At 35.1% G+C, this 27,265-nt stretch overlaps 4 protein-coding genes across 5 annotated transcripts; 3 read left to right on the forward strand and 1 right to left on the reverse strand.

Annotated features, from left to right (window-relative positions):
• The first annotated feature begins 376 nt into the window (after window positions 1-376).
• LOC125581330 (serine carboxypeptidase-like 47) lies at window positions 377-3,011 on the forward strand. Its single transcript, XM_048746574.1, has 9 exons — window positions 377-773; window positions 900-1,068; window positions 1,228-1,347; window positions 1,427-1,570; window positions 1,635-1,785; window positions 1,879-1,967; window positions 2,086-2,344; window positions 2,537-2,670; window positions 2,771-3,011. The coding sequence occupies exons 1-9, from the start codon at window positions 439-441 to the stop codon at window positions 2,882-2,884; spliced, it is 1,515 nt and encodes a 504-aa protein (XP_048602531.1). The 5' UTR covers window positions 377-438; the 3' UTR covers window positions 2,885-3,011.
• Window positions 3,012-15,699: 12,688 nt separating this feature from the next.
• Window positions 15,700-17,987, forward strand: LOC106416673 (transcription factor RAX1-like). The gene is made up of 3 exons (XM_013857591.3): window positions 15,700-16,545; window positions 16,672-16,801; window positions 17,004-17,987. The coding sequence occupies exons 1-3, from the start codon at window positions 16,206-16,208 to the stop codon at window positions 17,728-17,730; spliced, it is 1,197 nt and encodes a 398-aa protein (XP_013713045.2). The 5' UTR covers window positions 15,700-16,205; the 3' UTR covers window positions 17,731-17,987.
• Window positions 17,988-20,126: 2,139 nt separating this feature from the next.
• Window positions 20,127-21,808, reverse strand: LOC125581331 (uncharacterized protein At2g29880-like). Its single transcript, XM_048746575.1, has 3 exons — window positions 21,640-21,808; window positions 20,915-21,263; window positions 20,127-20,831 (listed from the first exon to the last, which is right to left on the reverse strand). The coding sequence occupies exons 1-3, from the start codon at window positions 21,777-21,779 to the stop codon at window positions 20,223-20,225; spliced, it is 1,098 nt and encodes a 365-aa protein (XP_048602532.1). The 5' UTR covers window positions 21,780-21,808; the 3' UTR covers window positions 20,127-20,222.
• Window positions 21,809-23,883: 2,075 nt separating this feature from the next.
• Window positions 23,884-25,549, forward strand: LOC106385180 (heavy metal-associated isoprenylated plant protein 3). 2 transcript variants are annotated; one of them, XM_013825138.3, is made up of 5 exons: window positions 23,884-24,101; window positions 24,219-24,360; window positions 24,463-24,695; window positions 24,784-24,871; window positions 24,979-25,549. In XM_013825138.3, exons 1-5 carry the CDS (start codon window positions 24,093-24,095, stop codon window positions 25,356-25,358), a joined length of 852 nt encoding a protein of 283 aa, XP_013680592.1. In that variant the 5' UTR covers window positions 23,884-24,092; the 3' UTR covers window positions 25,359-25,549. The 2 variants fall into 2 exon arrangements, with proteins under 2 accessions (XP_013680592.1, XP_048602533.1); XM_048746576.1 differs by having other exon boundaries at window positions 24,015-24,101; window positions 24,216-24,360.
• The last annotated feature ends 1,716 nt before the right edge of the window (window positions 25,550-27,265 follow it).

Consider the following 27,265-nt stretch of genomic DNA (forward strand, 5'->3'; position numbering starts at 1 on the left):
AATTGTAAATGCTGAGAAAAATATCTATTAAAAAGGGATAAATAAATAATTATGGGAATAGACCTTTTGTTGATATTTAAAGGTTGGATTTCTAAATTTTTGGGGGTTATGGCTTAGAAACTTGAGTATTAATGGCTTACACGATTATTACATTTTGTTTGTTTTTAAAATATTGGTAGATTTAGAAAATTTGACTAAAATATTTTTCTTAATATTCCATATTCATAACTTAGGAAACATATCAAGCCAAGATAATTAATATTTAAATACTCCTATATAATATCTAGAAACATTTTGGAAATGTATCTTTCATTTATATTTTAGATTGACACGATTTTAATTTTGTTATAAATTAAATATAACTGCATGCTAACTCTATTAATACCTCTCTTTCTACCCCAAAACCTCAATACTCGAACAAATCATTAAAGAAAAGAAATGGAAGCTAAAACATTTCTTCCGCATTTCATCCTCTTCGTTTTCATCTGTTCTCACTCAGCTTCTTCAAGGATCCTAAACAAACCCTCAAACTTCTCATCGTCTGCAAGTGTGCCGAGTAGAAATGCGGAGAGACTGATCAGATCCTTCAATCTCATGCCTGAGCATGACGTCAATATCATCACAAAGGGAAGCCCTGATGCTCCACGACTCGTTGAAAGCCAAATCAATTTTCAGGAAATGATCGGTATGAGAAACACATCAGGTGGTCCTTCTGTCCAAGAGTTCGGCCACTATGCCGGTTACTACAGCCTCACTCGTTCGAAATCAGCCAAGTAATATTTCCGGTTTAATCAGGATGTGTTTTAATTAAATCGGTTTAGTCGTCGTTGGTCGAAAATTTAGCACTTAACCAATTGATTTTGTTTTGTTTTTAATGTGCATGTTTTGTTTTCCTACAGGATGTTCTATTTCTTCTTTGAGTCACGGACCAACAATAGCGATCCGGTTGTGATATGGTTATCCGGTGGACCGGGTTGTAGTAGCAGTGTGGCTCTGTTCTATGAGAACGGTCCTTTCACAATATCGGATGATCTCTCTCTTTCTTGGAACGATTTTGGTTGGGACAAGGTTTGTTGGTTTAGTTTAGATGGGACAAGCGTATTTCTTGTAACACAAGAAACATATTATAATCTACAACCTTCCTATAACTCAACTACTATTTCTTGTTACGCAATACACATGTTGATATACAATATTCTTATTACTCAATTACTTTTGTTCCGATAGGTATCCAATCTAATATACGTGGACCAACCGGTCGGGACCGGTTTCAGTTACGTATCGGACCTTAGCGATCTCCGGCACGACGAGACTGGTGTCAGCAACGATCTTTACGATTTCTTACAGGTTTGATTGTTATTTAAATATTGCAAAATTATTGTTATTATAATTTCAATGATTTGAGGTTTTATTTAAATATTGGTAGGCCTTTTTCAAAGAACATCCCAAATATGCAAAAAATGATTTCTATATTACTGGTGAATCTTATGCTGGCCACTACATTCCGGCTTTGGCTTCACGAGTTCACAGTGGAAACAAGAATAACGAAGGAGTTCCAATCAACCTTAAGGTAAATCTTATATTGTCGTTTCTTTAGTGACCAAATTTCTGGTTTAATCTTGGTTTAAAATCAGGGTTTTGCGATTGGTAACGGTTTAACCAATCCGGAGATTCAATATGGTGCATATGGGGATTATGCACTGGAAATGAAGTTGATTTCTGAGTCTGATCACGAGAGTCTCAAACAAGACTATGCTGATTGTCAAAGTGTCACCAAACAATGCAGTAACTTCCATAAATTTTTTGAATTTTTTGTAATTCAGGTTCAGACTTAAAAGCTTTGAATCTAATAGAAAAAATTGTTTTTTTCAATTTCAGACCTTAATGGTGGTGAAGAATGTACTTCTGCTTACCGAACTTGCAACAACATCTTCGACCAGATAATGAGCAAAATAGAAGGCACAAATGTAAGCGTAGTTATAGAGAACACACCAGTTAAACAATTTCTCTATGTGTTTGACAAAAAAAAAAAAAAACTATTTCTCTATGTTTTTTTTTACAAATATTTTCTCGGTTATTTTGAAGTACTATGACGTGAGGAAGAAATGTGTGGGAGATTTGTGCTATGACTTTTCGAAGATGGAAACATTCTTGAACCAAGAAAACGTCCGCAAAGCGCTAGGGGTTCGAGATGTCAAATTTGTGTCGTGTAGTACCACAGTTTATGATGGAATGCTGGAGGATTGGATGGTTAATCTTGCTGTCAAGATTCCAGCTCTTGTCGAAGATGGAATCAATGTCCTTGTTTATGCCGGAGAATATGATCTCATATGTAACTGGCTTGGTAAGATTGATCATATATTGTTGCCACGATACGTCGCATGTTATGTTTATAAATTTGATTCCGGTTTAGGTATCAACCGGAAACCGAACAAAAGGTCGTGGGTGCAGTTTCATTTGCATATATTTGGTCTTTTCCGGTTTGAATCTACTTTAGCTGAGCGATTGATTGATGTAATTTACATGGTATATGCAGGTAACTCAAGGTGGGTTGAGCAGATGAATTGGTCAGGCCAAAAGGATTTTGGAGCAACCAAGACAGTACCGTTCCTGGTAGATGGTAAAGAAGCCGGTTTAATGAAGAATCACGGTCCTCTCACTTTTCTTAAGGTAAACCGAATAATGCAGATGAACCAAACCTATTACTAATGTAAATACGATTGAAAATAGACTTTTTCCTTCCATTTTCTAATTTCAATGTTTGGGATAGGTTCATGACGCTGGACACTTGGTTCCCATGGATCAGCCAAAGGCTTCTTTGCAAATGCTTCAGACTTGGATGCAAGGAAAACTCGCTGCTCCTGGTGCAACAGGTCGTCCGTGATTCTAAAGTCTAAGCCGAATATTTGTTAAGAGAATAAAAACTGGTTGTTTAATCATTTTCTAATAATCTCTTAACTAAGATTAAAAGATATTTCAGTTCGATAATTCAAAAGCGCTCTTTTACAATTTTCTATGCGTGTGCCTACATTAATGAATATATTTATATATATATAGCAAAGTTATGTCAAGTAAAAAGATTGAGAGTTGACCAAACACGTAAGAAAAATAACGTAACTAGTCGTTCAAATTTTTTTAAAAAAATTTCCTGGACGGTCTCATTCTTGTAGTGAGTCGATGATATATGTGCTGCAAATATTTGTGGTGTCAAACAAATTTCTGTATTTGGGACATATATATATATGGACCGATATTCTTATATGGTAGGCTATGTTTTATACCATTGTATTCATCATCTCCCTCAAAATAAAAATCGTCAAAAATTTCTTCAAAAAATTTGGTTAGATTAGAACGTTTTTTGAATATTCGTCGACGAAGGAGCACATATTTGTCATTGTGGTGCTTTGGTGAAAAAGAAAATAGGTATAAGTTCCTTGGATATAGAGAACTTTTATGTGGAATGGTACTGAGAGGTACTATAGGGTTCAAGATCTTTCTCTGTTTGTTACGAAAGTTGGAGGGTACGAAACATGGTTAAAAATGTTGGGATTCATGCATGCACGTTCATTTTGGAAAGTGATCAAATTAGTAGTAGGAACTATAATAGCAAAGTACCTTTTGTGATGGTTTGGGTGATAGAGACTTGACAAACATGAGGTGATCATTATTAGGAAAGTAATCAACACATTAGAAATAATGGTCTTTCTCATCTGATAAGCCACATGTGGATTATCGAAACCAAAACAAGGCGAAGAGACATTTGAATCTCGTTAACAATCAAATGCGTAAGATGAAGATAACAAACCATGATGGTTCGCAGCATCAGAAGCAGGGGTGGACCCATTAGACCATCTCCAACAATAGATCCACCATTAGAATTCTATATCAATTTTTAAGTGAAAATAATTAAATTAAAAATTTTAGATACTTGTTTAATTTTAGCCTCTCCAATGGTAGAACCAATTAAAAGTTCTAAATTTTAAAAATTTGAAAATTTGTAATAAGAGATTTTATTACTTGCATCTACCTGAATGTTTTCGTTGAAAGAACACTGGCTCGCCACTACACGCTTGCCCTGAAGTATTCCATATATCCCATAAGCTGGGCCCGAGCATGTCCATAACCTGAGGGCAAAAAAAAAGAATCTACCATCAATTAAACTGACCGGAGAAAATTGGAAAGGAGAGAAGTGAAAGGGAGGATCCAATACCATAACATAGTGGTCTCCTTGCCTCCCTTACTGGTTCGATGCTCAAACTTCAAAGCAACCTATTAAGGAAAATGGAAATGTGTGACAATGTTAACACAATTACGCAAATAATAACGCAGACTGAGTTACATTACCTCCAAGATGCTAGCTCATGCACTACGTTCATTACCACCATTAATACGCCGCCCCACAAACACTTGTCCAAACTAGGTAAGACAAGAGACAGAACCGTTAGTCATTACCTCGAACTAGGTAAGACAAGACACAGCTTTCTCTCAACCTTAATGCTACTAAACATTCGTGCTACTATCTAAGGAAGATTCTTCATGTAATCACAGTACCCTCTGTTCTTAGACTATCTTATAAAGCACAGACATTGCAACTCAAATCGTTAATATACGCTAAGAGTAGAAAGAGAAGAACATAAACAATCTTACCATACACAACAGAACTCGCAAATTGTTTTCTTAGTCCAACTGCAGAAACATTAAGAAACAAACCCAGACGATTCAATCATGCAATTTAACAACATTAATCACAGCATAAGAGTACACAATCACAACATTTGCATCTCAGTAATCATCACCATGTGCCAAACGAAGATTATACAAAACCCTAACACGCCAGTTTCCTCGATCATCGCTATGAATTCCTAATAAAACCCTAATTTCTCTTTAAATCCAGATTCATATTCTATTTCTCTCTCTCACTCACTCTCTAGGTACACAACAAGGAGAATCTGCGACGGATCAATCACTTCGTTCTCTCTATTCCTCGTCAATATAAAAGGAAATAAAAAAGAGAGAGACCAATCATTTTGTTGTGAACTCACCTGTGATCTCAATTGAAAGAAGCGTAGTAGATAGAGGATGGAGCGGACTGATTCCTTCTTTCGCCAAGGTTTCTTCTTTCGATCGGTTCACGGAAGGGAGAGAGACAAAGAACAATTACGGGACAGACAAAGAACATTTTTTAAAAAAATACCACCTCTCACAAAATGACACCTGTCATTTAGAAGTGGATCCAAAACTTACAATTGTAGAACCATATCTATCTAAATTATGTCTTTTTGATTTAAATTTAATCATATAAATACTTAGATACATCATTTATAAGTGCTTGGATACTCCTTTGGATATGCTCTTAGTGTTTAAGACATGATCTACTATTTAAAAAAAAAATTAAGAAAAAAACATATTTACCGCTAATTATAATCATTAGTGTCTATTAATTATAGTAAAAATAATAGGTAAATGAAATATATATGCACTTTTTAGAATATGTTTTACAATAATTAAATTTTAAATATATTTTTAATGTTTAACATTAGAAGTGCGTCTAGAAAATGATATGTTGAATTTTTTTGGTTATTTGCCAACTTTTTAGTTTGCCTACCGTTGAGGAAAAGGAAAATCCGAACTATATACACCGAGAGTCAAATGAGAAAATGACTCTTGTCGTTTTGGTATTCATCATATCCAATCATAATTTCACTCAGCGAAATTTAATTTTTCACCCAATACAAAATCAAACTTTCTTCCTCAACAAATATATCTAGTATTATTTTCTGTAAATAGATATATATTTTTATTTCATGGTGCATTGTAGATTATCTGCGTATATTTCATTGATCCTTTATAGGCGCATCTAAGAAATTTGTTTTTAATACACATATAAATACTTTCCTAGGTTGTAAGATTTTTTTTAAAAATAATTCATGCATGCGTTTATATTATGAACAAACTGTCAGATAACAAACTAAATCACACATTGGAGGATTAGATAAGGAGTGTCTAATATATAAAAAGATGTCCAACTCTGATTAGTACGAGACCTTTTGGGAAGGAAACCAAAAGTAAATCTATGCGGACCAGCCTCTAAGGCCCAAAGTGGACAATATCGTACTAATCGGATAATATAGAGTTGGACATGAGATTTCACAATCTCAACAATTGGTATCAGAGCGGTTGACGAGAGATGAAGCTATATGTATACAAGAGAGATAGAAACACATGTGAAAAAACTAATGCGAAGCAACCTTCTTTTTGTTTTATTTGTTTTCAATTACGTCAGAAAATCATGGAACATATGAGACAATAATTGTCTCCATATGCAAATTTTTCCATATACTAGTTTTCTACAAATGGATTTTTCTACATATGGGTTTTTACATATGCATTGAACATTACCACTAAAGGCCACTATCTCCAATTTTATATTATATACACAATCGAGATTTTTTTGTTCACCAGCACGATTCCTATCATTTTTTTTGTTTAATTGAAATCCATTAATAAAGAAAATTGGAGAAAAAACCATATCTAAGAGCATGATTATTGGGGGTTTTTAAGATAGGATTCTTAACGAAATATAATAATCCGTCTCTTAATTTTTAACTAAAAAATTTAAGAATCGGCTCTTAAATCTCTTATTTAATAATCGATTCTTAGCTTTTTTAGTTAAAAGTTAAGAGACAGGTTCTTAAATTCCGTTAAGAACCTCAATCCTAAGAACTCCACAATAATCATGCTCTAAGAGCATGATTATCCGGGTTCCTTAGTGAGGTTCTTAGTGCGTGAACCTCCACAAAACCCTTAAGGATCGGTTACAAAAACTACTAATTAAGAACCGAATTTAGTGAGTTTCTTACACTGTTCGCGAGTCCCACTGACTCGTGGCGGCATGCGATTGGTTTACTTTTTAATTTTTTTTTTTAGAAAAAAAAAACCTAAGAAACCAAATTGATTTCTTAGGGATAAACATGGCCTAAGGATGTACACATCGTGGATATGGAAACTTTTGTTTTGGCCATTTGTACACACATTATACGTAGATGAATTAGTGAGCCTACATACATATTAGTAACTTACACAAATGTGGATATGAGTGGCACTACAAGAAAACAGGGGGATTCTGATGGCCGAAATCGTCGGAAATTCGTCGGAATCGGTCTATTCCGACGAATTTCCGACGAACCGGTCCGTCGGTATCGTTTCGTCGGAAAAAAAAAATTCGTCGGAATTTCGTCAGAAATTCTGACGACTTTCTGACGAATACCGAGAAACGTCATTCTGACGAACTTCCGACGATATTACGATGCGGCTACACGAGACCAGAGTTCATCGGAAAACTACAATTCCGACGAACGTGGTTCCTCGGTTTATTCCGACGAACTTTGGGCGTCGGAATTTACCGACGGACATCGGTCGTCGGAATATACCGACGAACCACGTTCGTCGGTATATTCCGACGGAAATGAATTTGTCGGTAAATTCCGACGGATATATGTCCGTCGGTATATTCCGACGACCGTTGTCCGTCGGTATATACCCTTTTTTTTTTACAAATTAATTTTGCATTTTTATATATTTTTTGATATTAATAAATTTAAAAAATTGGAAATTTAAAACTAATAATATTATAAAATTTAAATTCATAAAAACCGAAATAGGAAAAAAACATTCATAAAGTTTAAAATTCATACAAACCGAAATAGAAAAAAAAAACATTCCGAAAGTTTTATAAAACCGAAATAAACTAAGATGAACTCGAAGACATCAAACGATCTAGCTTCTGCATAATCTCGGTGTTGAACTTCTTCTGGGATGCCAACTCAGCAAGGATAGTGGCATTCTCCGAACGGATAGTGGCATTCTCCGAAAGGATAGTGGTGTTCTGCTCCTCCAATGCCCCAATCCGTTCATCTTTGTCATGTAGCTCCTCGAGAATCATGGGATCGGCATACGGAGCTTGCGAAGAAGATGCCGGATACGAAGAAGCACGACGGGCCAACCCAACTAAACGGCCTCCTTTCCTTTTAGGAACCGCCTACAAAAATATTTGAAGTAAGTAAATATGGACAAGTAAGTAATCGACATTATAAAAAAAATATATTAATAAAAAAAATTACCTTTTCAACCATCTCATTTATTTGCAATAGAGACAGGTTGGTTGAAGCTCCCGTGGAGTCGCCGTCATCAGAGAGAGGCTGAGATTGAGAAACTATCTCAGCTTCCACCAAATCAACTACACCTCTGATCACGGGGTCCTGAATTTGACCCGTCGTCTTGTTAGTGTGAGCCACCTTAATGAGTTGGAGACGATCAACGGGATTACCGTCATTTGCTTCGATCTAAAAAAACCGCCATTATTAGCCAAAAAATATATAAAATATTTATTTAAAAAATATAAAGATAAATAATAATAAAAAACTTACAAGTTCATCCTCCTTAGTAGACATGGAGCAAGCGCCGAGGTTGTGCACATACATACCTTTCCCGCCACGATCGCTCTTCCGGTTCCTGGAGTTCCTAGAAGACGTCTCTGCAGTGTCTTCCCTCTCCCAATGAGCTATCAACTGCTCCCACACCCCCCCGTTGATGAACCGTGGCTTCTTGTTCTTCTGCCAAACTGTCTTCCACGCGTTTATCTGCTTTGTGTAAGAGTCCATGGCCTTTTCGTTGAATTTCTTACGGACTGTTTCCGTAAGATCGGAGTGCCAGTTGAACTCTTGCTACAAAACAAACACAATTTAATAAGTAAATATATGTAAAAAAATGTAAAAACTTAAAAAAAATGAAGGGTTACTATACCGCAAACTGACGAAACCACAACTCTCGTTCGTCGGAAGGGATCACACTCCACTTTGGATATCCAAAACGGAGCATGGAGTACATCATCTGGTTGATGCTCCGGCTAATGCCATTTTTCGACTTGGTGAACCTTTAAAAAAAATACAAGTTAGCAAGTTAATTAAAGGAAAAAATATAACGGTACAAATAAAAAAAATACTAACCAAGTGCTATGGCCTCGTCGTGGGTTGAGTTGGAGAAACGGGAGATGCTCTCGACCTGGTTGTTGAACCAATAGATGAACCGGCATGACCCCCGGATCCTGTTGAGCAGCAGCGTGAGGGGCAGCGTGAGGGGCAGAGGGAGCTGGAGCGGGAATATATGCGGGAACCGAGTCATGAGACGATACCGATGCACGGGAACCGCTCACCGAACTACGTCGAAGACGGGCTGCGGGGCGGGCTTCATCCTCGGCCCTAAAAAAAAAAATTAACCCATCAAACATATTTTCATTTATATATTTACAAAAGGTTTTATAAACGTTTTAAAAAAAACTATTAAACCTTATATATATATATATATATGTATAGAAAATAATAAAAAATTTATAAATATAGAAAAATGTTGTTAAAAATTTATAAATGAAGAAAAATGTTGTTAAATATTTATATTTTAAAAAAAAAATGTTGTTAAATATTTATTAGTGGAAACTTAAAAAAAAATATAAAAAATTTTAAAATTTTAAATTTTTTACTATACATGATTTACATATATATATATATGTATACAAAATTATAAAAAATTTATAAATATAGAAAAATGTTGTTAAAATTTATAAATGAAGAAAAATGGTGTTAAATATTTATATTTTTTTCAAAAAACGTTTTTAAAAATCAAAAAACGTTTTTAAAAATAAAAAAACGTTTTTAAAAATCAAAAAACGTTTTTAAAAATAAAAAAAAACGTTTTTAAAAATCAAAAAACGTTTTTAAAAAAAAAAAAACGTTTTAAAAATCAAAAAACGTTTTTAAAAATCAAAAAATGTTCCAAAAAAAACTAAAACAACAATCCTAACTTATATATCCTAAACTATCCATTCAATCCTAAAATGTTCAATCAAACAACCTAAAATCCGAGATCAACTTCCAAAACCCTAAACAATTGAAAAAAAAAAGGTTTGGGATGATTCTTACATGATTTGGGGTTTGGGGAAGAGATAGGAGGGTGAGGAGAGGATTCGCCGGTGAAGAGAGGCCGGAATCGCCGGAGAGTCGCCGAAATCGCGAAATCGCCGGAGAGTTATCGGAGAGAGAGAGGCCGCGCGGAGATAACGAAGAAGAAAGGAGAAGGGTTTTTATTTCCGTGGATTCCGACGGACACGGGTTCGTCGGTATTCCGTCGGTATATTTAAAATATACCAAATGCCAATTCGCGAAAATTTTCAAGCGGTTTGGTTCTCCCGGGCTAATTGAAATTCCGACGGAACGTGTCCGTCAGTATTTTCTGACGGACACATTCCGTCGGTATATTCCGACGGAATTCCGACGACTTAGTGTTTAGGGTGTTCTTTTCAAGTTTCTAAATGCAAAATCCAAACCTTTGATAATATATATAGTATTTGCATAAAGATTTAACAATAAAAATGTTTTATAACACGATTTTACACAACAATATTTTTTGTAGTGTAAGCTTATATAAATATGATTGTATAAGTACATAATGTTAAGATGAGATGTTATGAAAACAATGATATGCATACATAAATATTTTAATGAGTTGTTATATTTGAACGGTTGCGATCTAATACTATACTAAACACTTATTATGTGTTATTTTCATAGTTTTGGCATCTAAATTTATAGATTTTTATGATTGAAACTTTATAGAAAAACATGTCGTCGGTATTTCGTCGGAAAATACCGACGACATTCCGACGAACTCGACAAGTTCGTCGGAATGTCGTCGGTATTTTCCGACGAAATACCGACGACTTTCCAATTTTCAATGAAACCCGTTGTCGTCGCTATGTCGTCGGTATATTGCGAGGGATTTCCGACGGACCATTAAAAAAAAAAAAAAAAAAAACTAATCAGAATCTTCTGAATCTTCATCAAACTCCCCAACCTCGGCTTCCGGCTCTGAATGTACGACAGCATCATGTCCAAACACAGTCAAATTCTCAACGAGTTGAACATTTTCCAAATCTTCAACTGCCTGGGCGTTGCTGGTAGACTCTGGTTGCAATGGTTCATCATCATCAGAAGTTCCATCCACTCGTCCTCTTGGGTTGATTTGCGTTACAGTAACCCATGGATCGTCTCTGTACGTCACCCGAGGGTAACTGATGTAGCACACCTATACATATCAATTATACAAAGTATTAGTTCAATATATAACATTAATTAATTATATTGGTAAAAAATTATGAATATATTGACATACCTGATCAGCTTGCGAACCAAGAATGAAGGGATCATAATATTGAAGTTTCCGCCGCGAATGAACTGATGTAACACCAAACGCATCAATCTTCACTCCTCTATCTGGGGTGGTGTCATACCAATCACAATAGAATACTACACAACGCAATCCAACCATTCCAGGAAATTGGATTTCCAATATTTCTTTTATGTTGCCGTAGTAGACATCGTCACCAGAAGAAGATGAAACACCAGCATCATATGTTGTCTTAGAATGACCTTTCCTTGTGAATGCATATCCTCGCGTACAAAATTTAGGATATGATTTGACCACATAGTTTGGTCCCTGCACAAATTCGCGTATCCAATCATCGAACACAAGACCTCTGGCCAAACCATCATTCACCTATAAAAAAAACATATATGCAAAATTAATTAGTTTATATATATTAAATTTAAACTAATCATTTGCATAGGGTAATAGGATATATGACTCACATAACTACGAAGCCACGCAGCAAATCCGTTATCTCTAAGTTGTCGAAGCTCATCTTCTGTTGCATGCCTGTGAGTCATACGCAACTCCGCCATATATACACTATATACAAAAATATTATCAATATGAAATAAATTTATTGAATATTAATCTAACAATAAATGAATAAATATTTTTACCTCTCATATTGTAGAACATCTTCACAGTTGGTGAGCAAATATGTTTGCAAATGAGCGTTCTCAGTGTCCGTAAGTCTCCGCTTCGTGAATTTTCCACTAAGTCGTCCTATTTCCTTGAACATGCTTGGGACAGTAACATGATATGTTGCTCTCTCCCCTCTATCATCATGCCGAGCAGGTCTTCGGTGTTTTGTTTGCACTTCTGGTGGAAAATAATTTTCAGCAAAGATTGCAGTTTCTTCATTGATCACCTGTGCCACTATAGATCCTTCCACCCTGCTTTGATTTTTGACCATCTTCTTCAGATGATGCATATAACGCTCAAAAATATACATCCATCTGTACTGCACAGGACCACCAAGTTCCAATTCTCTTGCGAGATGAATAGCAAGATGTTCCATTACATCAAAGAATGATGGAGGAAATATCTTCTCAAGGTTGCACATGCTGACTGGTGCGTTTGTCTTCAAATTATTAATACCCTCTTCAGTCAATACTCTGCTGCATAAGTCACGGAAAAAAACACTAATCCCTGCAATTGCTTCATGAACATTACGTGGCAATAATGCTGAAAAGGCAAACGGAAGGAGGCGCTGCATAATTACATGACAATCATGACTCTTCAAGCCAGTAAACTTTCCTTCGCTTCTATCAACGCAGTTCCCCAAATTTGATGCATATCCGTCAGGAAATTTCACTTTCTCTGTAATCCAATCAAAGAACTCTTCTTTTCTAGCACCATCTAGCCGATAAATGGGAAAAGGGGCCGTACCGTTCTCATCAACGTGAAGTTCAGAACGATCACAAATATCGACTAAATCCAACCTTGACTTCAAATTATCCTTCGTTTTACCTTGGATGTTAAGGACTGTGTTCATCAGATTATCGAAGAAGTTCTTCTCAATATGCATGACATCTAAATTATGCCGCAATAGATGACTCTCCCAATATGGTAGATCCCAGAAAATACTCTTTTTGTGCCAGTTATGTAGCTCTCCAACCGCATTGACTCGAATGTTTTCATGTCCACCTACATCTGGCGTCCTTTCTGCATCAAAATACCTAAACTGCTTCAACAAATCTTTCCCACTAACTTCCTCAGGTGGACCATCAAACACCTGCTTGTTCTTCGTAAACGAAGTCTTACTCCTGCGGTATGGATGATCAGGTGGTAGAAATCGTCTGTGACAGTCAAACCAACACGTTTTCCTTCCGTTCTTTAGTTGGAAAGCATCTGTGTCATCTTGACAATATGGACATGATAGCTTCCCATGTGTTGTCCATCCAGATAACATACCATATGCTGGAAAGTCACTTATTGTCCACATAAGTACTGCCCGCATCTGAAAGTTTTCTTTGCGCGAAACATCGTATGTCTCAAAACCATGCGCCCATAGTTGTTGCAACTCATATATTAGTGGTTGAAGAAACACATCTAGTGATCTTTTAGGATGATCTGGCCCGGGGACTAGAATTGAGAGAAACAAAAACTCTCGTCGCATGCACAAGCTCGGCCGTAAGTTGTACGGTGTCACAATAACTGGCCATAGAGAATACTGCCTTCCATGCTTTCCAAATGGGCTGAAACCATCAGTAGATAATCCAAGATAAACATTTCTTCTCTCTTCCGCAAATTCTGGATATGTTGACTGGAAATGTTTCCAAGCCTTTGCATCTGAAGGATGTCTAATCTCACCATTTGTGGAATGCTCTGCATGCCATCTCATTGCTTTTGCTGTGCGCTCACACTGATACAACCTCTTCAATCTTTCCGTCAAAGGCAAATACCACATTCTTTTGAATGGGATCGGAACTCTTCCCCTCGTCTCCTGATAACGAGGTTTCCCACAAAATTTGCATACATTCCGTGTCTCATCCGCTCTCCAGTAGATCATGCAGTTGTCAATACATACATCTATCACTTCATACGGTAGTTGAAGACCTGCAACAAGTTTCTGAACCTCGTAGTATGAACCCGGTGCAAGGTTATCCTCAGGTAGAATACCTTTGACAAAATCAGTAATCGCATCCATACATTCTTCAGCCAAATTATAGTCTGTCTTAATACCCATTAATCTAGTTGCAGATGATAAGACTGAATGACCATCTCTACAATTTTGATACAAAGGTTGTTTTCCTGCATCCAACATGTCAAAAAATCTCCTAGACTCGGGGTTTGGTTCTTCCCCTCTATAATGATCATGTACCATCTGCTCAGTACCTACACCATAATCTATATCCGTTCTAGATTCTTCTAACCTAATATCAGGCTGAGGTTCACTAACAGGCTGAGGTTCGCTAGTACTACCATATTCATAACCAGTTTCCCCATGAAGGTACCAAACTTTATAATTACGTGAAAACCCTTTCATATACAAATGAGTCCAAACATCAAATTCTTTTATAACCTTATTATTATTGCAAGAAGAGCAGGGACATCTTAACATACCACTTTTTGCATCCGGTTGCTGTTGAACAAGCCTCATGAATTCTCCAATCCCTTGAACGTATTCTTCCGTAAGCAAATTGGTGTTCGGATCCAAATGAGGTTTATCCATCCACGAACGATAATAAACTTCTGAAGACATGATTTTCACGGAATTGTTATGACTAAAGAGAATGAAGAGAGAATGAAGTGTGAATGAGTTGAATGAGGAGGGGTTGTATTTATAGGAAATTGCTTACGGACCTCCGACGACTTTCCGACGAAATTCCGACGGATGTAAAGCAGTCCGTCGGAATTCCGTCGGAATTGTCCAATCCCAAACGGCTATACAACGGTCATATCTATTTGTCGGCAACGGTCACATGGTTCGTCGGAATTCCGTCGGAAAATACCGACGGAATTCCGACGTCTTTGCTGTTAATCGGAATGTCGTCGGAAGTTCGTCGGTATATTCCGACGAATTTCCGACGACTACAACGGTTACATTTTTTATCAGAATGTCGTCGAAAAGTCGTCGGAATATTCCGACGACCCCTATTTCGTCGGAATTCCGTCGGAAATGGCCGACGGAATTCCGACGACTTAATTTTTTTGGATTTCGTCGGAAAGTTGTCAGTATTCCGTCACAAATGTCCGACGACCTTGGTGTCCGTCGGAACCTCCGTCGGAATTCGGTGTGTTTTCTTGTAGTGTGGGGGACTGTATCTGCGTGAATCATGTTCATCAAAACACATGTACCTTAAATGATATAAACAGTAGATCTATCAACTGTACATATATGGTTACATACCTGTCGATGGGTCATTAGCTCTAAAGTTGATTAGTCGGTCTCGGTCTAAATATACACCTGATCATGAAATATATATATCATTTGTGTGAAATAATTTAAACGTTTATTCAAACATGCAAGTGTCCATCAAAGTAGTACGATACGAATAATTATGAAGGGTTCTTTTGGCACTTTACTAAGTGTAATAATGAAAACAACATTGGCAAGTCAACTCATGATAGTAAATTTTTTGGTTAATGCCATTCAACAAAATGGGCTTTTGTTTTGTTGTCACTTTATAGCCAGACAGTTCCATATAGTTCACTGGTCCGATCGATGCAGTCATCGCTTGTTACATGTTTTCCTCCTTTTATCCGTGTAATACCACCACCTTTTCATAACTTTTTCCTTTTCCTCTTGTTTTTTTGAAATTCATGATGAATACCAAATAGTTGATATGCATAATTGTGCAATTTTGACTGAATGATCAAATCAAGCCCAAACTTTAGTTAATGGTTTATTTTTCTGTCAACCCTAGCACAAAGCTTCAGTAAAAAAAAACTCAACACAAGTGTCTTTTTTAACACAAAACTCGGCACAAGTTGTATTTCGAGTTTTCCGTAAAAAGTATAAAAAATTAAACCGAATCAAAGTTTGATTGTTTGAACTGGCTATCTACGTGAATACTCTACAAATAACGGATGAATTACATACCATAGTTAATATTCTTCGGGAACGCCTTGTTTGTTACATATCTAAATCGCATGCTTAATTTTGTAGAATACAAATATGAAGTAAGTTATCCGGAGGAAAAAATATTAAAGAGGAAGTTTAGGGAACGGAATGAAGATCCGAAGATATACATCGAGAGTGAGGGAGGGTTTACCATATCAAAATTATATAAATAAATCAAGAACGGCCACATAAGTTTCATTTTCTATATTTTGGGCATGCTGAAGTCATTAACATTTTGATGTAATTTCCTCAAAACGAAGCGCGAATAAAATCATTGGAAATCTTTTTTTTTCAAACACGCACAATGAATATGCATGCATGTCAATCATGTTGACTTCTCTCACACCCATAGCTTTTGAGACAAAGTGAATTAAAATCAATGTATTTAGTAATAATAATAATAATAATAATAATAATAACAATAATAATAATTGATAGGATGAGTCCAAATCCAGGTCTCTTATTAAAAGACCACAAATTCAACCACTCCTCCATAATCTCTAAAGGTTCATCTAAAAATAAAGCAAGTAAGAAAACACTTCTCTCTCTTTTTTGTTCTGATCTTCAATACACCAACGAGCGAATGGGAAGGGCTCCATGTTGCGACAAGACAAAGGTGAAGAGAGGGCCTTGGTCTCCCGAGGAAGACTCTAAGCTTAGAGGTTACATTGAGAAGTATGGTAATGGTGGAAACTGGATCTCTTTTCCTCTCAAAGCCGGTAAGAAAATATGTTCTAAACTAAATTAAATAAAAAATTTGTATCTGCTTCACCTTCTTTGAACTTCAAAGCATAAACAAGAGCTTGTATTGTTGTTGTTTTTTTATTATTGTTGCTGTTGTTAAGGTTTGAGGAGATGTGGGAAGAGTTGTAGATTGAGGTGGTTAAACTATTTGAGACCAAACATAAAACATGGTGACTTTTCTGAGGAAGAAGACAGGATCATTTTCAGCCTCTTTGCTGCCATCGGAAGCAGGTTTCCCTATTTAAGTTCTTGAAAGTTATCTTTTTTAATATAAGAAATTAATTAAGACCACAGTGTTATATGGAACTAGTGATCAAAATGTTTTTTTTTTTATCAAAAGAATTCTTAGCTACAAGCAACATCTATTCATCTAGTTTTGCAACATTTTCTTCCGGCATTAACTACTAATAGACATCTATATTGAAACTTGTAGATGGTCAATAATAGCAGCTCATCTACCCGGAAGAACAGACAACGACATCAAAAACTATTGGAACACAAAGCTAAGGAAGAAACTCATGTCTTCTTCGTCTTCCTCTCACTCATCATCAGCCATGACTTCTCCTTTTCTAAACCCTAATTCTCAGGATGTGAAAAGACCATCAACCACAATTTCACCTTCTTCCTACAATCCGTATTTTGAAAACCCAACAAAAGCTCTCATCTCAAACATCGATTGCTTTGAAGCTGATAACCACCAGATCTTTCCCTTTGTTAACCCTAATTATCCTCAAGATATCTCTCTATCAGAGAGCAGCAACAACAACATTTCGGGCACAAGTGGTTTCTCGCTCAACCACAATATGTGTGGTCACTACAGCAACCACAACAATTTCTCCTCAGACGTTAGTGGAAATAGATCAGAGATTATAATGAAGCAAGAAGAGATCATGATGTTGATGATGATAGACAACCACATTGACCAGAGGACAAAAGGGTACGATGGGGATTTCACACAGGGGTATTACAGTAACTACATTAATGGACATGGGGATTTGAAGCAAATGATTAGTGGAACAGGCACTAATTCTAACATAAACATGGGTGGTTCAGGTTCAGAATCAGCTTCATCTTCTAGTTCCATAAGCAACCACCTAGCTGAGAACAAAAGCAGTGGTAGCCTCCTACAACACAAGTGTTTGCCCTATTTCTACTCCTAGTTCTTCTAGACTCTCTTGTCTTCTTATATAAATATATCTTGGACTGACTGTTAATAAATTCAAAGATTTGATGGGGTATGGGAGGAGAGAGAATGAGAGAATGTGTGTGTAAGAGAGAAAGACTATGATCAGCTTCTATGGAATTTTGTGTTTTCGTTTATTATTATATTTTCGATCTTTGTAAGAGATATCTAGTTAAAAAGAGACAATGGGCGATTTGATTTGATGAAACCAAAAAGGATGTATTCATGGTTGAAGCGTTGAACGAGCTCATTTTTTGTTGTGAAAAGTAAAAGATCATATCAGCTTTTAGTTAAAACATCTAAGTATATGATGGTACACTTTTTAACAAAAAAAAAAGAGGAAAGTATATGGCATACATAGTTCATTGTTATTGTTTGTAAAATTAGATGAAGTAATTACTATTTTAAGGCTGTAGATGAGTGTGCAATTCAATAGAATTGCTTTAATCAGTATTTAAAAGAATAATTAAATTAATATGAATTTTATATATTAAATCAAAATTATATAATAACATTTAGAATATTTAGGGGCTGGTATTGGATTGGGAAGTTTGGTGGAAATAAATATAACCGTAATTAGGATTTTTTTAATGGATTTCATTGGATTCTTAAAAGATGAGAAGGAAAATAAAGATCAAGGGAATAGATTCTTTACGTGATAAGCAATTGGATTTTAGAACTATGACGTACTTGGGCTTAGACTTTGTTTCCAAATCAACAATAAAAAAATAATAAAATCATTATTAAAATATCTTTTGCAAATAAATAAAACAATGTAGTTGTTGCCAGAAAAAAAAAACTAAGTAGTTGCATCTTTCCACATTTCTTCAGCCATAGCTTCTCTCCAGATATTAGCACTTTCTCTTTCTTGATCTTGTGTCTCAAAAATTTCTTCAACATTTTCAGAATCATCTCTTACATTGTTTCCTTCCATATTTTCTGCATTGGTAGCTTCATTGGCAACTTCAACAGGAAACTCATCTGAGCGACAATGCTTTCGAAGAAAATTATGTAAGGCTACACAAGCCAATACCAATTCTGCTTGTGTCTTGATAGAAAACGGAGGAGCAGATTTAAATATTAGAAATCGTGATTTGAATATTCCAAATATTCTCTCAATCACGTTTCTTAAGGAGGAATGACGATGATTGAACAATTCATGTGGAGTTTCGGGATCACAGCCTTGGCCAGTAAAGTCTTGAAGATGATATTTAGTACCTCGAAAAGGAGTTAAAAATCTGCGTCTGTTAGCAAATCCACAATCAGCTAGATAAAATTTGCCTGAAATAAAATTCAAATAAAGCTATTAGCTCATCATTTATTAAATAAAAATATTTGATTATGATTTACCATACAAAAAGTTACCATGTGGAACTTCAAATTTATTAGTTCTCTTCGTTAAAGCATCATATAATACTTTGGAATCATGAGCTGAGCCCTCCCATCCACTGAGAACATATATGAATTCCATATCAAAATTGCAAACAGCCAACACATTTTGTGATATTTGTCCTTTTCGATTGCGGTAGCTAGGAGCATCACACATAGACACCATAGCTGGTATATGAGTACCATCAATTGCTCCCAAACAATCCTAAAATATATATGATATATTAGTTTTCTTGAATATAATAATAAATAAAAAATAAATTAAATTAAAAAGTATACATACCTTAAAATAAGGATAAAATCTTGTACTTTCTCTGATTTTCGCAGGTACTGTGAGTTTGGGTTTGGCCATCAAACTTGGAGCAATTGTATTTATTGCCCTTAAGACTTTGTGGAAATTTGTGCTTGTTGCAAATTTTGACCTTTTGAAAGTATCTTTGGTGTGACAATACCTTGAATTTTGGCCGACGGTGACTAGAAAAGTGGCCACCATTTCTTCAACACAGATGAATCTCGTATCTTTCAGATGTGTTGTTTCTTTAATAAGGTCACATAGCTTGAGAAACGCATCTGGAAACATTCGATACAACTGTCGAAAATGTCGAGGATCTTCTTGCATCACCTTGTGTATATAGTCGTATCCAACTCTTGTGATGGGACGTCGAATTGGATATTCAATATAGCTTTTAAATTTGAAATATCGATGTGCAATCAATATTTGTGCCAATCCGGTCATTGTCACCAACAAATGCAACACTTTTGTATCTAAATCTTCGTCTTCTGTTTGTTCTCTTATAACATCAGTATCTTCATCTTCCTCTCTTAACCTTATGCAAGCAAAAATGAATATTTTAAAATTTATGGACTAATATAATTATCTCAAACAACTAGTGATACTAATATTATTAAAATATATGGAATAATATATTAAAATATATTGACAAAGATAATGTTAGTGCTATCAAATTTTATTCAATTCTTAAACTGCAATAAAAATAAATTTTATTATAATTAAATCAAGAAACATGCTATTATTGAAAGAAAAAACCTTAGAAACTAAGCAATTTAAAAAACAAAGCATCATTTAACGTTCCTTCGTATCCACCCCATACGTTCTTCAACAGACATGTTGATGAACACGTCTTTCATCCCCCACTTGTGAAGCTCCTTCAAAGTATCATACTGAACATCTTCCTCCAAGCCAGAAATTTCTTTGATTGCTTCCCAGATATTATTCTTGTTTTTCTCCACTTCTCTCAAGTTGGCTTCTCTTTGTTGTCTTTCTTCTCTTTGTTGAATCAAACTAACAACCTGATTGCTTATCTCAATCATTTCTTTAAAAGACTTCTCCATATGGCTACCATCCATGTTTGAGTTACTGGATTCTCCACCTTCGACACCTTTAGCTCTCTTTTTAAGGGGTTGCTTCTCTGATGGGCCTTTTCTGCTTCTTGGCAAAGTTGAATTCGAAAACCCTGATGCTTGAGATCCTTCTTTCTCAGCATATCCAAAAGATCTAGGATCTAATTCAAACGGCTCATCATCTTTAGCTCCAAAAGTTGGTGCATCGGTATCGTCCCCTAAACCAATAGCATTTTTTCCGGTAGCTAATCCTTGCTCAAATATTAGCTGTAAGTCTTCATAATCTTCCAAAGTTTCATCTCGCAGACTCTTCTTAGTTGGATGTGCCTTTAATAAATACATATACATATATATTATTAGTTTAAAAACTTTATAGTAGAAATATTTAAGCTTTAGAAAAATAAGATTACCTTTTCGTAATCATCCCACACGTGGTTAGGAGCTGTAAACTTTTTAGATATGGGATCCCATCCAAATCCAGAACTGAATCGGATAAGGTCTTGCATACTATTATAGAGCTTCTTTAAACTCTTCATTTTACTTAAATAATGCTTATGAGTTTTTTGGCAGCCAACTGTGGCATTCAAAATCGGTAGAATCTTTTTTTCCACAGTCATTTTGCTCATGCTCCCATTTTTGTCGCGCCACCCTTGATTAATACCGTCAACGAGAAGTCGAATCAACACTGTCGTTTCTCGAATGTTCCAAAATTCATATGCACCTTTCGTCTTTTCTTGTTGTGAATCTTCCGTCAAATTTCTAGTCAAATGACATTATATTATGTTTATAGTTTATAAATATTTCAATATATATTATTACATTATATTTATTTATAGAAATGCTATTATATAATTATTTTTTTTACATATGTTAACGTGGAAGACTATTTGAGATAATGCCAAAAGATAAAAGAAATTCTCCAAAGACGTGTCAATACTATTTGAGTTAGATCAATACGTTTCTTTTTTCATACAACTAATCAAGTCAAAGCTATAATATATCCAAGACGTGTCTTGAAACAATCACACATTAATATTTTACAACCAAAGAACTCTAGATAATCTATGAAACGAAACAAACATATAAAGTTCACAAAATTGAGAAAGGAATTGCAGTACTGAAAACAATAACTTACATGTTATCCATAATGGCGATAGGGCGATCGTACAGAACAGTCAGATACTTGCTAACAGTAAGACACCTGCAAAATATTAACGAAAGTGATGTGTAAGTCTTAAAAAAACAACATATGAATATTGAATTGTTTTTGTCCATTAAGATACACAAAACAACTTACTTCAGTTTGCAGAGTGATTTTTCTTTACGCTAGTTGCTGTAAACAGTTTATATAGAGAAACTTCTTGATATCTACGAGATAAGAAACAAACGATTTAAAAATATAAAATCATTGATATTCAGAGAATCTAGGTAACAAAATCTGTTTAGTAACTAATCAACGTAATATATGGAGAAGATTTTTGAAAAGAACAAACATTTGGTTCCCAACGTTTAAAAACTCAGTGGATTTTTATTTTCTTCAACCAGATGGTTGCTTGATCTCAACAACTTCCATGATTTTTTCCCAACAGTATCCAAATAAACAACACCATATGACTGAACATAACCACACCGTAATTTCTCCCTCCTGCCGCCTTAATCACTACTCTCTCATCCGTCGGACGCGGTGCATCCTCCGCCTTCTTGTACATCTCCGGCAACAGAAACTGCATCGTCACCGTCTTCTTCTCTCCTCCTCCTTCCTTGGTCACAACCGGAGCAGTTTGCCGAACAAGCGTATGTACTTGGCCAAGACCATAAAGCCGCCGTCTTTGTCGTGTTTGAACTCGGAAGGATCATAAGTTGTGGTGAAGAAGGATGATAAAGAAAGGAATGGTGGTGCAGGAAGGATTTGAAATCCACGTAAAAAAGTTAGGATTTGTTTACTCTTGTTTTTTATGGAAAAGTACATTAAAATCTATTATAACTTATTTCTCATAAAATCTATGAAGATATTGAATAACAGGGGAATTTAATTCTTTCCAAATTCTATTTGACAAATCCTTAATCCAATAACACTGGATTTTAATTCATTTTTTTCAATTCCACAATTGAATAACACTGGATTTAGTATCAGACTTAAATTCCATCAAACTCCATTAAACTACCAAATTCAATAACACCCACTTAGTTGTTTTGTAAATATAAATAGTATATGCTAGGTTGCATAGTAGAGAGAGAGAAGAAAGTATCGTGTATAAAAGTCATCACCTCTGGTCAGTCTCAAGGGGCTAAGAGAAATTGATTGATGGAACACACAGATTTTATTCATCTGTTCCGAATGACATATATACCCCTGCCAAATGGTTTTAGACTTTGGTATATTTTCTTTCAAAATTTTACAAAGGAAAACAAAAGTGTAGCGACAGAAATATTACACTCACGCGCCAGCCTAATAGGCGTTACCTAGTAGTGTTATTTTTCTGAAGGTGGTGAGGGTTTACAAAATGGGAACAAGTGATATTTACTCTCACTATTCAACGCAATCTAATGGTCCGTTCGTTTCTGTTTTAACATTAAGTTTCGTTTTCTTTTCAACCACAAGAGCTTCTACAATTCGTAAGACGATTTTGATTAATACCAAGAAGATGAGCAGCAAAAGATTTACAGGAAAACGATTATATACATTATATACACAATCTAACCGGTTGTTTGGTAAATAAAACATTACAACCCACTTTTTCTTTTAAATGGTTTAAAGCCGATTCATTTGATTCGTAACCAGTCATTCTAAGCGTCTATTTGAACCGTATATGACTCAACTGTCCATATTATTAGACGGCCCATTAGATAATTGCACTATATATCTATATCTTTTTATCTGGGCTAATTACGGCTCTGTAGACTTTGATGAAATGATGACAAACACCAAGTTCGTTGGTTGGATTGGTTGAATAAAAGCACCAAGGCAATAATTGGGATCAATAAGGCCCATTATATTGGTTTTGGAGAATCGATGAAGTCCACTCTATGAAATTGAATAACTATGTAAGCAATTGAAACTGAAAAAATGTCGTTAAAAAAAAAAAGAAAAAGATGAAATTTTTCAAAAAAAAAATACCTGCAAGCAGTTTATAATCAAATGAAAAGAAAATTATTCTTTTAAATATTTTCCTAAATTGAGATGTTTATACAAAAATAACCTTTGATTCTTTTGTAGTATTTTTTACTTTTCGCGACAGCTGTATTTATTTCCAACCAAATAAAAGTAATAGTCGCCCGTCGAAACAAATACCCGAGATAAAAAAATAACGAACGTGCATAGGCATATTAACTCAACATTATAATTGTAGTAATAATACGAAAAAACGGAAAGGGGAATACGAGAACGTGTGTGATGGAACATACATGGTAGATAGACATACATGTCATTTAGCACACCATTCATCATCATCATCATAAAAAAACAGACTCGTTACTATAAATACAAACGAAAGGTTCTAGTTTTTTCTCAAAGTCTTGTTTGTGTTCTCTCTCAATCCTCCGACTCTGTCTCCACCCACTACTCTCTCACTAACTAACCGAGTCATCATGGGAAAGGTAACTGAGTCAAAACCGTCCTTAACAACATTCTCGAGCCTTCTCTCTTTGTTTTTTTTTTCCTTTCACTCTTATCTAATGGGTTTGATTTGCTCTCTCTGTTCTGTTTCTAAGCAGAACAACAACAACAACAACAAAGAGAACAAAGGAGATGGCGGCGGCGAGAAGAAAACAGCGTCAGTCACCGTCGTTTTGAAGATCGATATGCATTGCGAAGGCTGCGCTTCCAAGATCGTTAAATGCGTTCGTACTTTCCAAGGTTTGATTTAATTTTTTTAACGTTACAGTCCTTTTTATTCGTTGGTTGTTTAAAATATCCCTATTTAATTGGTTGAATTGTTAACAATAATGTCTCTCTCAGGCGTTGAGACTGTGAAGTCGGAATCAGAAAGTGGAAAGTTAACGGTGACCGGAGATGTGGATCCGGCGAAGCTCCGGGAGAAACTTGAAGAGAAGACGAAGAAGAAAGTCGACTTGGTTTCTCCTCAGCCCAAGAAGGAGAAAGAAAAAGAGAAAGACAGCAACAAGGACAAAACAAAAAACGATGAAGACAAGAACAAAGAAAAGAAACCAGAGGAGAAGAAACCCAAAGAGGTAAAAACACAATAAAGTTTAAAACTTTGGTTTTGTCTGATTATTGCAGATGATAAAGTTAATAACTTTGTTTGATTAATGTTTTTAGGCTCCGGTGACAACGGCGGTGTTGAAGGTGGACTTCCATTGTCAAGGTTGTATCGGGAAGATCCAAAAGACCGTCACTAGAACCAAAGGTTAGAGAGAGAGGCACAACGCAACCAATGATTATAATCGCGTTTCGAAACGCTGTTTTGTGTTTAACAAAGCTCATACTGTTTTGTCTTTGCAAACGCAATCGCAGGTGTGAATGGGCTGACGATGGATAAAGAGAAGCAGTTACTGACGGTGAAAGGAACAATGGATGTGAAGAAGCTCGCCGACACTTTGTCTGAGAAGCTGAAACGTAAGGTGGAGATTGTGCCGCCGGCGAAGAAAGATAAAGAGAATGGTAAGGGGAAAGAGAACGAGTCTGGGGACAAGAAGAAAGGAGGAGACGGCGGAGGAAAGGATAACAATGGTGGTAACAAAGGCGGCGAGGGGGTGAATGCGATGGAGTACGTGGCGGCTCAGCCTTCTTACGGGGCAGCTTACTATCCGGGTGGGCCGTATGGATACCCGATTCAAGCCCACGCGCCTCAGATGTTCAGCGATGAGAACGTGAATGCTTGCGTCGTTATGTGAGGCGGCGGAAGAAAAATATTGGAGGGTGGTAGAAGTTGTAAATATTCTATAATTTGGGGTATTCCGGGAAATACTAGTTTTTATTACCATTTCAGTTTTGAATTTCTCCTTTTTGTTTATGTTCGTTTCTAATTTTAAGTTAAAACATGCAAATATTTCCTAAGTTTAATTAATAATAATAATTTTTGATATTTTTTTTAGGATATTGTTTGAATTGGGAATATCTATATATAGATAAATTGAAGTTAAATTGTAACACCCTTTTATCAGCATTTTTTTTTTGTCGATATCAGCATTTCTATATGCTGTATTTTATCAAAAAAAGGATTGTTCTCATTTAAAATTAAGATACAACCAGATAATTTGAACAGAAGATGTGTGTTAATTTATTTTATATTATAATATTTAAAACTAACTCACTCAATTACTTAACTGCTGTATTTTATCAAAAAAAAGGATTGTTCTCATTTAAAATTAAGATACAACCAGATAATTTGAAAATGCAGAAGATGTGTTTAATTTATTTTATATTATAATATTTAAAACTAACTCACTCAATTACTTAACTGAACTACGTTGCAATTGTCTAGTTAACTTAAAAAAGCTTTGTTGTTTGTAGTAAAATACATAGTCTAATTAAGCTATACTGTTGATAATGCATGGCAAATTAAAATTAAACAACCTCACAACTAGTCGGTCAATTCTTTACTTAATTAGACAACTGCATGTATTTTGCTATAAACAACAAAGCTTAGCTTTTTACTTACTTTTTCAGTAAATAAGATTTTCTACAGTATTTGCACATATTAAATTTTTATAATAAAATTTATAATTTATTTTAAATATATATTTTCTATAACTATCAATCAATGATATTTAATCAATTCAAATATCTCCATTAATGTTTTTTTAAATATATAAAGGTACAGTAAATTATAGATATATAATTTATTTTGTAGAACAAAAAATTTAAAATTTTTATACTTTCTTACTACCTTTTTATCACTAGTAGTACTAAGTACCAACATAGAAGAGTTGTCATCGGACCGAAAAAAACTCTAGCCGTCAAAGAGAGAAAAAGAGAGATTTTTTTTCCTAATTTTAAGCCGATGATCGAACGCTTCTATAGCTCCTTTATCGGCTTATTTGATTCGTTTTGCTTATCTTTCTTTGGTTTTATTTATCTCTGGTTATTTAGTTTGTTCAATTGCCAATTTATTTTAAATCTTGCAAAGTTTTTGATTGTTTTTTGTGTGCTTCTTCCAATGGATTTGGAAAAATAAAAGCTTTGGTTCAATTGAACCGTTTAGAAAAGGTAATTGACAGATCTGTTGCAGATGGTGGCGACACGTCTTACCGGCTTCAATCGTAGATGGTTCTTCATGTGATGATGATGATGGAGTTCTTGTTGCAAACTATGGTTACTTTAAAAAGCAGCATCAAATTCTATGGAACAATAATCTCTTTGACTATATTATTATCAATAGAACAATATAAAGAGTTGTCTTGTCTCGGTGGCTCCTACTAGAGTATTAAAAAGAGAATGACAATCGTTCTCAATTCAGTTTGAAGCGTGGTGTTTTAAGATTAATACGAAGATTATCTCCCTTGAAATTCAACTATTTCAGAAGTAAATATGAAGCTTTTATATTAAAAAAAATGTTTAGTCATTCATACGCAAAATAGATGTGTGTTAATTGATTTTGGAGCTCTAAGGGTGTATCCCTTTTCTTACATTTCTTTTGGTAGTTCTCATTGTGTAGAATTCTTTGTCTATAAAACTTAATAATACATTACAGCGTAAAAAAAAAAAAAGGTTAGTCATGTTGTATGTCTGTCTGCACAGTTTTCTGGCCTATAAATGAATTACTGAGTTTTAATTTTATGGTTTTCTGCAAAAAAATTCT

Source organism: Brassica napus, chromosome C2 (assembly GCF_020379485.1).
Source record: "Brassica napus cultivar Da-Ae chromosome C2, Da-Ae, whole genome shotgun sequence".
Classification (NCBI taxonomy): domain Eukaryota; kingdom Viridiplantae; phylum Streptophyta; class Magnoliopsida; order Brassicales; family Brassicaceae; genus Brassica; species Brassica napus.

Coding starts and splice junctions, on each gene's coding strand:
- LOC125581330 (XM_048746574.1), top strand. CDS start 439: ATGGAAGCTAAAACATTTCTTCCGCATTTCATCCTCTTCGTTTTCATC. Junction 1,069..1,227: donor ACGATTTTGGTTGGGACAAG/GTTTGTTGGTTT, acceptor TTGTTCCGATAG/GTATCCAATCTAATATACGT. Junction 1,786..1,878: donor AAGTGTCACCAAACAATGCA/GTAACTTCCATA, acceptor TTTCAATTTCAG/ACCTTAATGGTGGTGAAGAA.
- LOC125581331 (XM_048746575.1), bottom strand. CDS start 21,779: ATGGACAAAAACAATTCAATATTCATATGTTGTTTTTTTAAGACTTAC. Junction 21,264..21,639: donor ATCGCCATTATGGATAACAT/GTAAGTTATTGT, acceptor TCATTTGACTAG/AAATTTGACGGAAGATTCAC. Junction 20,832..20,914: donor TGTGGGATGATTACGAAAAG/GTAATCTTATTT, acceptor TATTTATTAAAG/GCACATCCAACTAAGAAGAG.
- LOC106385180 (XM_048746576.1), top strand. Junction 24,361..24,462: donor ATGCGTTCGTACTTTCCAAG/GTTTGATTTAAT, acceptor TGTCTCTCTCAG/GCGTTGAGACTGTGAAGTCG. Junction 24,872..24,978: donor GACCGTCACTAGAACCAAAG/GTTAGAGAGAGA, acceptor ACGCAATCGCAG/GTGTGAATGGGCTGACGATG.
- LOC106416673 (XM_013857591.3), top strand. CDS start 16,206: ATGTATTTAGTAATAATAATAATAATAATAATAATAATAACAATAATA. Junction 16,546..16,671: donor CTCTTTTCCTCTCAAAGCCG/GTAAGAAAATAT, acceptor GCTGTTGTTAAG/GTTTGAGGAGATGTGGGAAG. Junction 16,802..17,003: donor TTTGCTGCCATCGGAAGCAG/GTTTCCCTATTT, acceptor TGAAACTTGTAG/ATGGTCAATAATAGCAGCTC.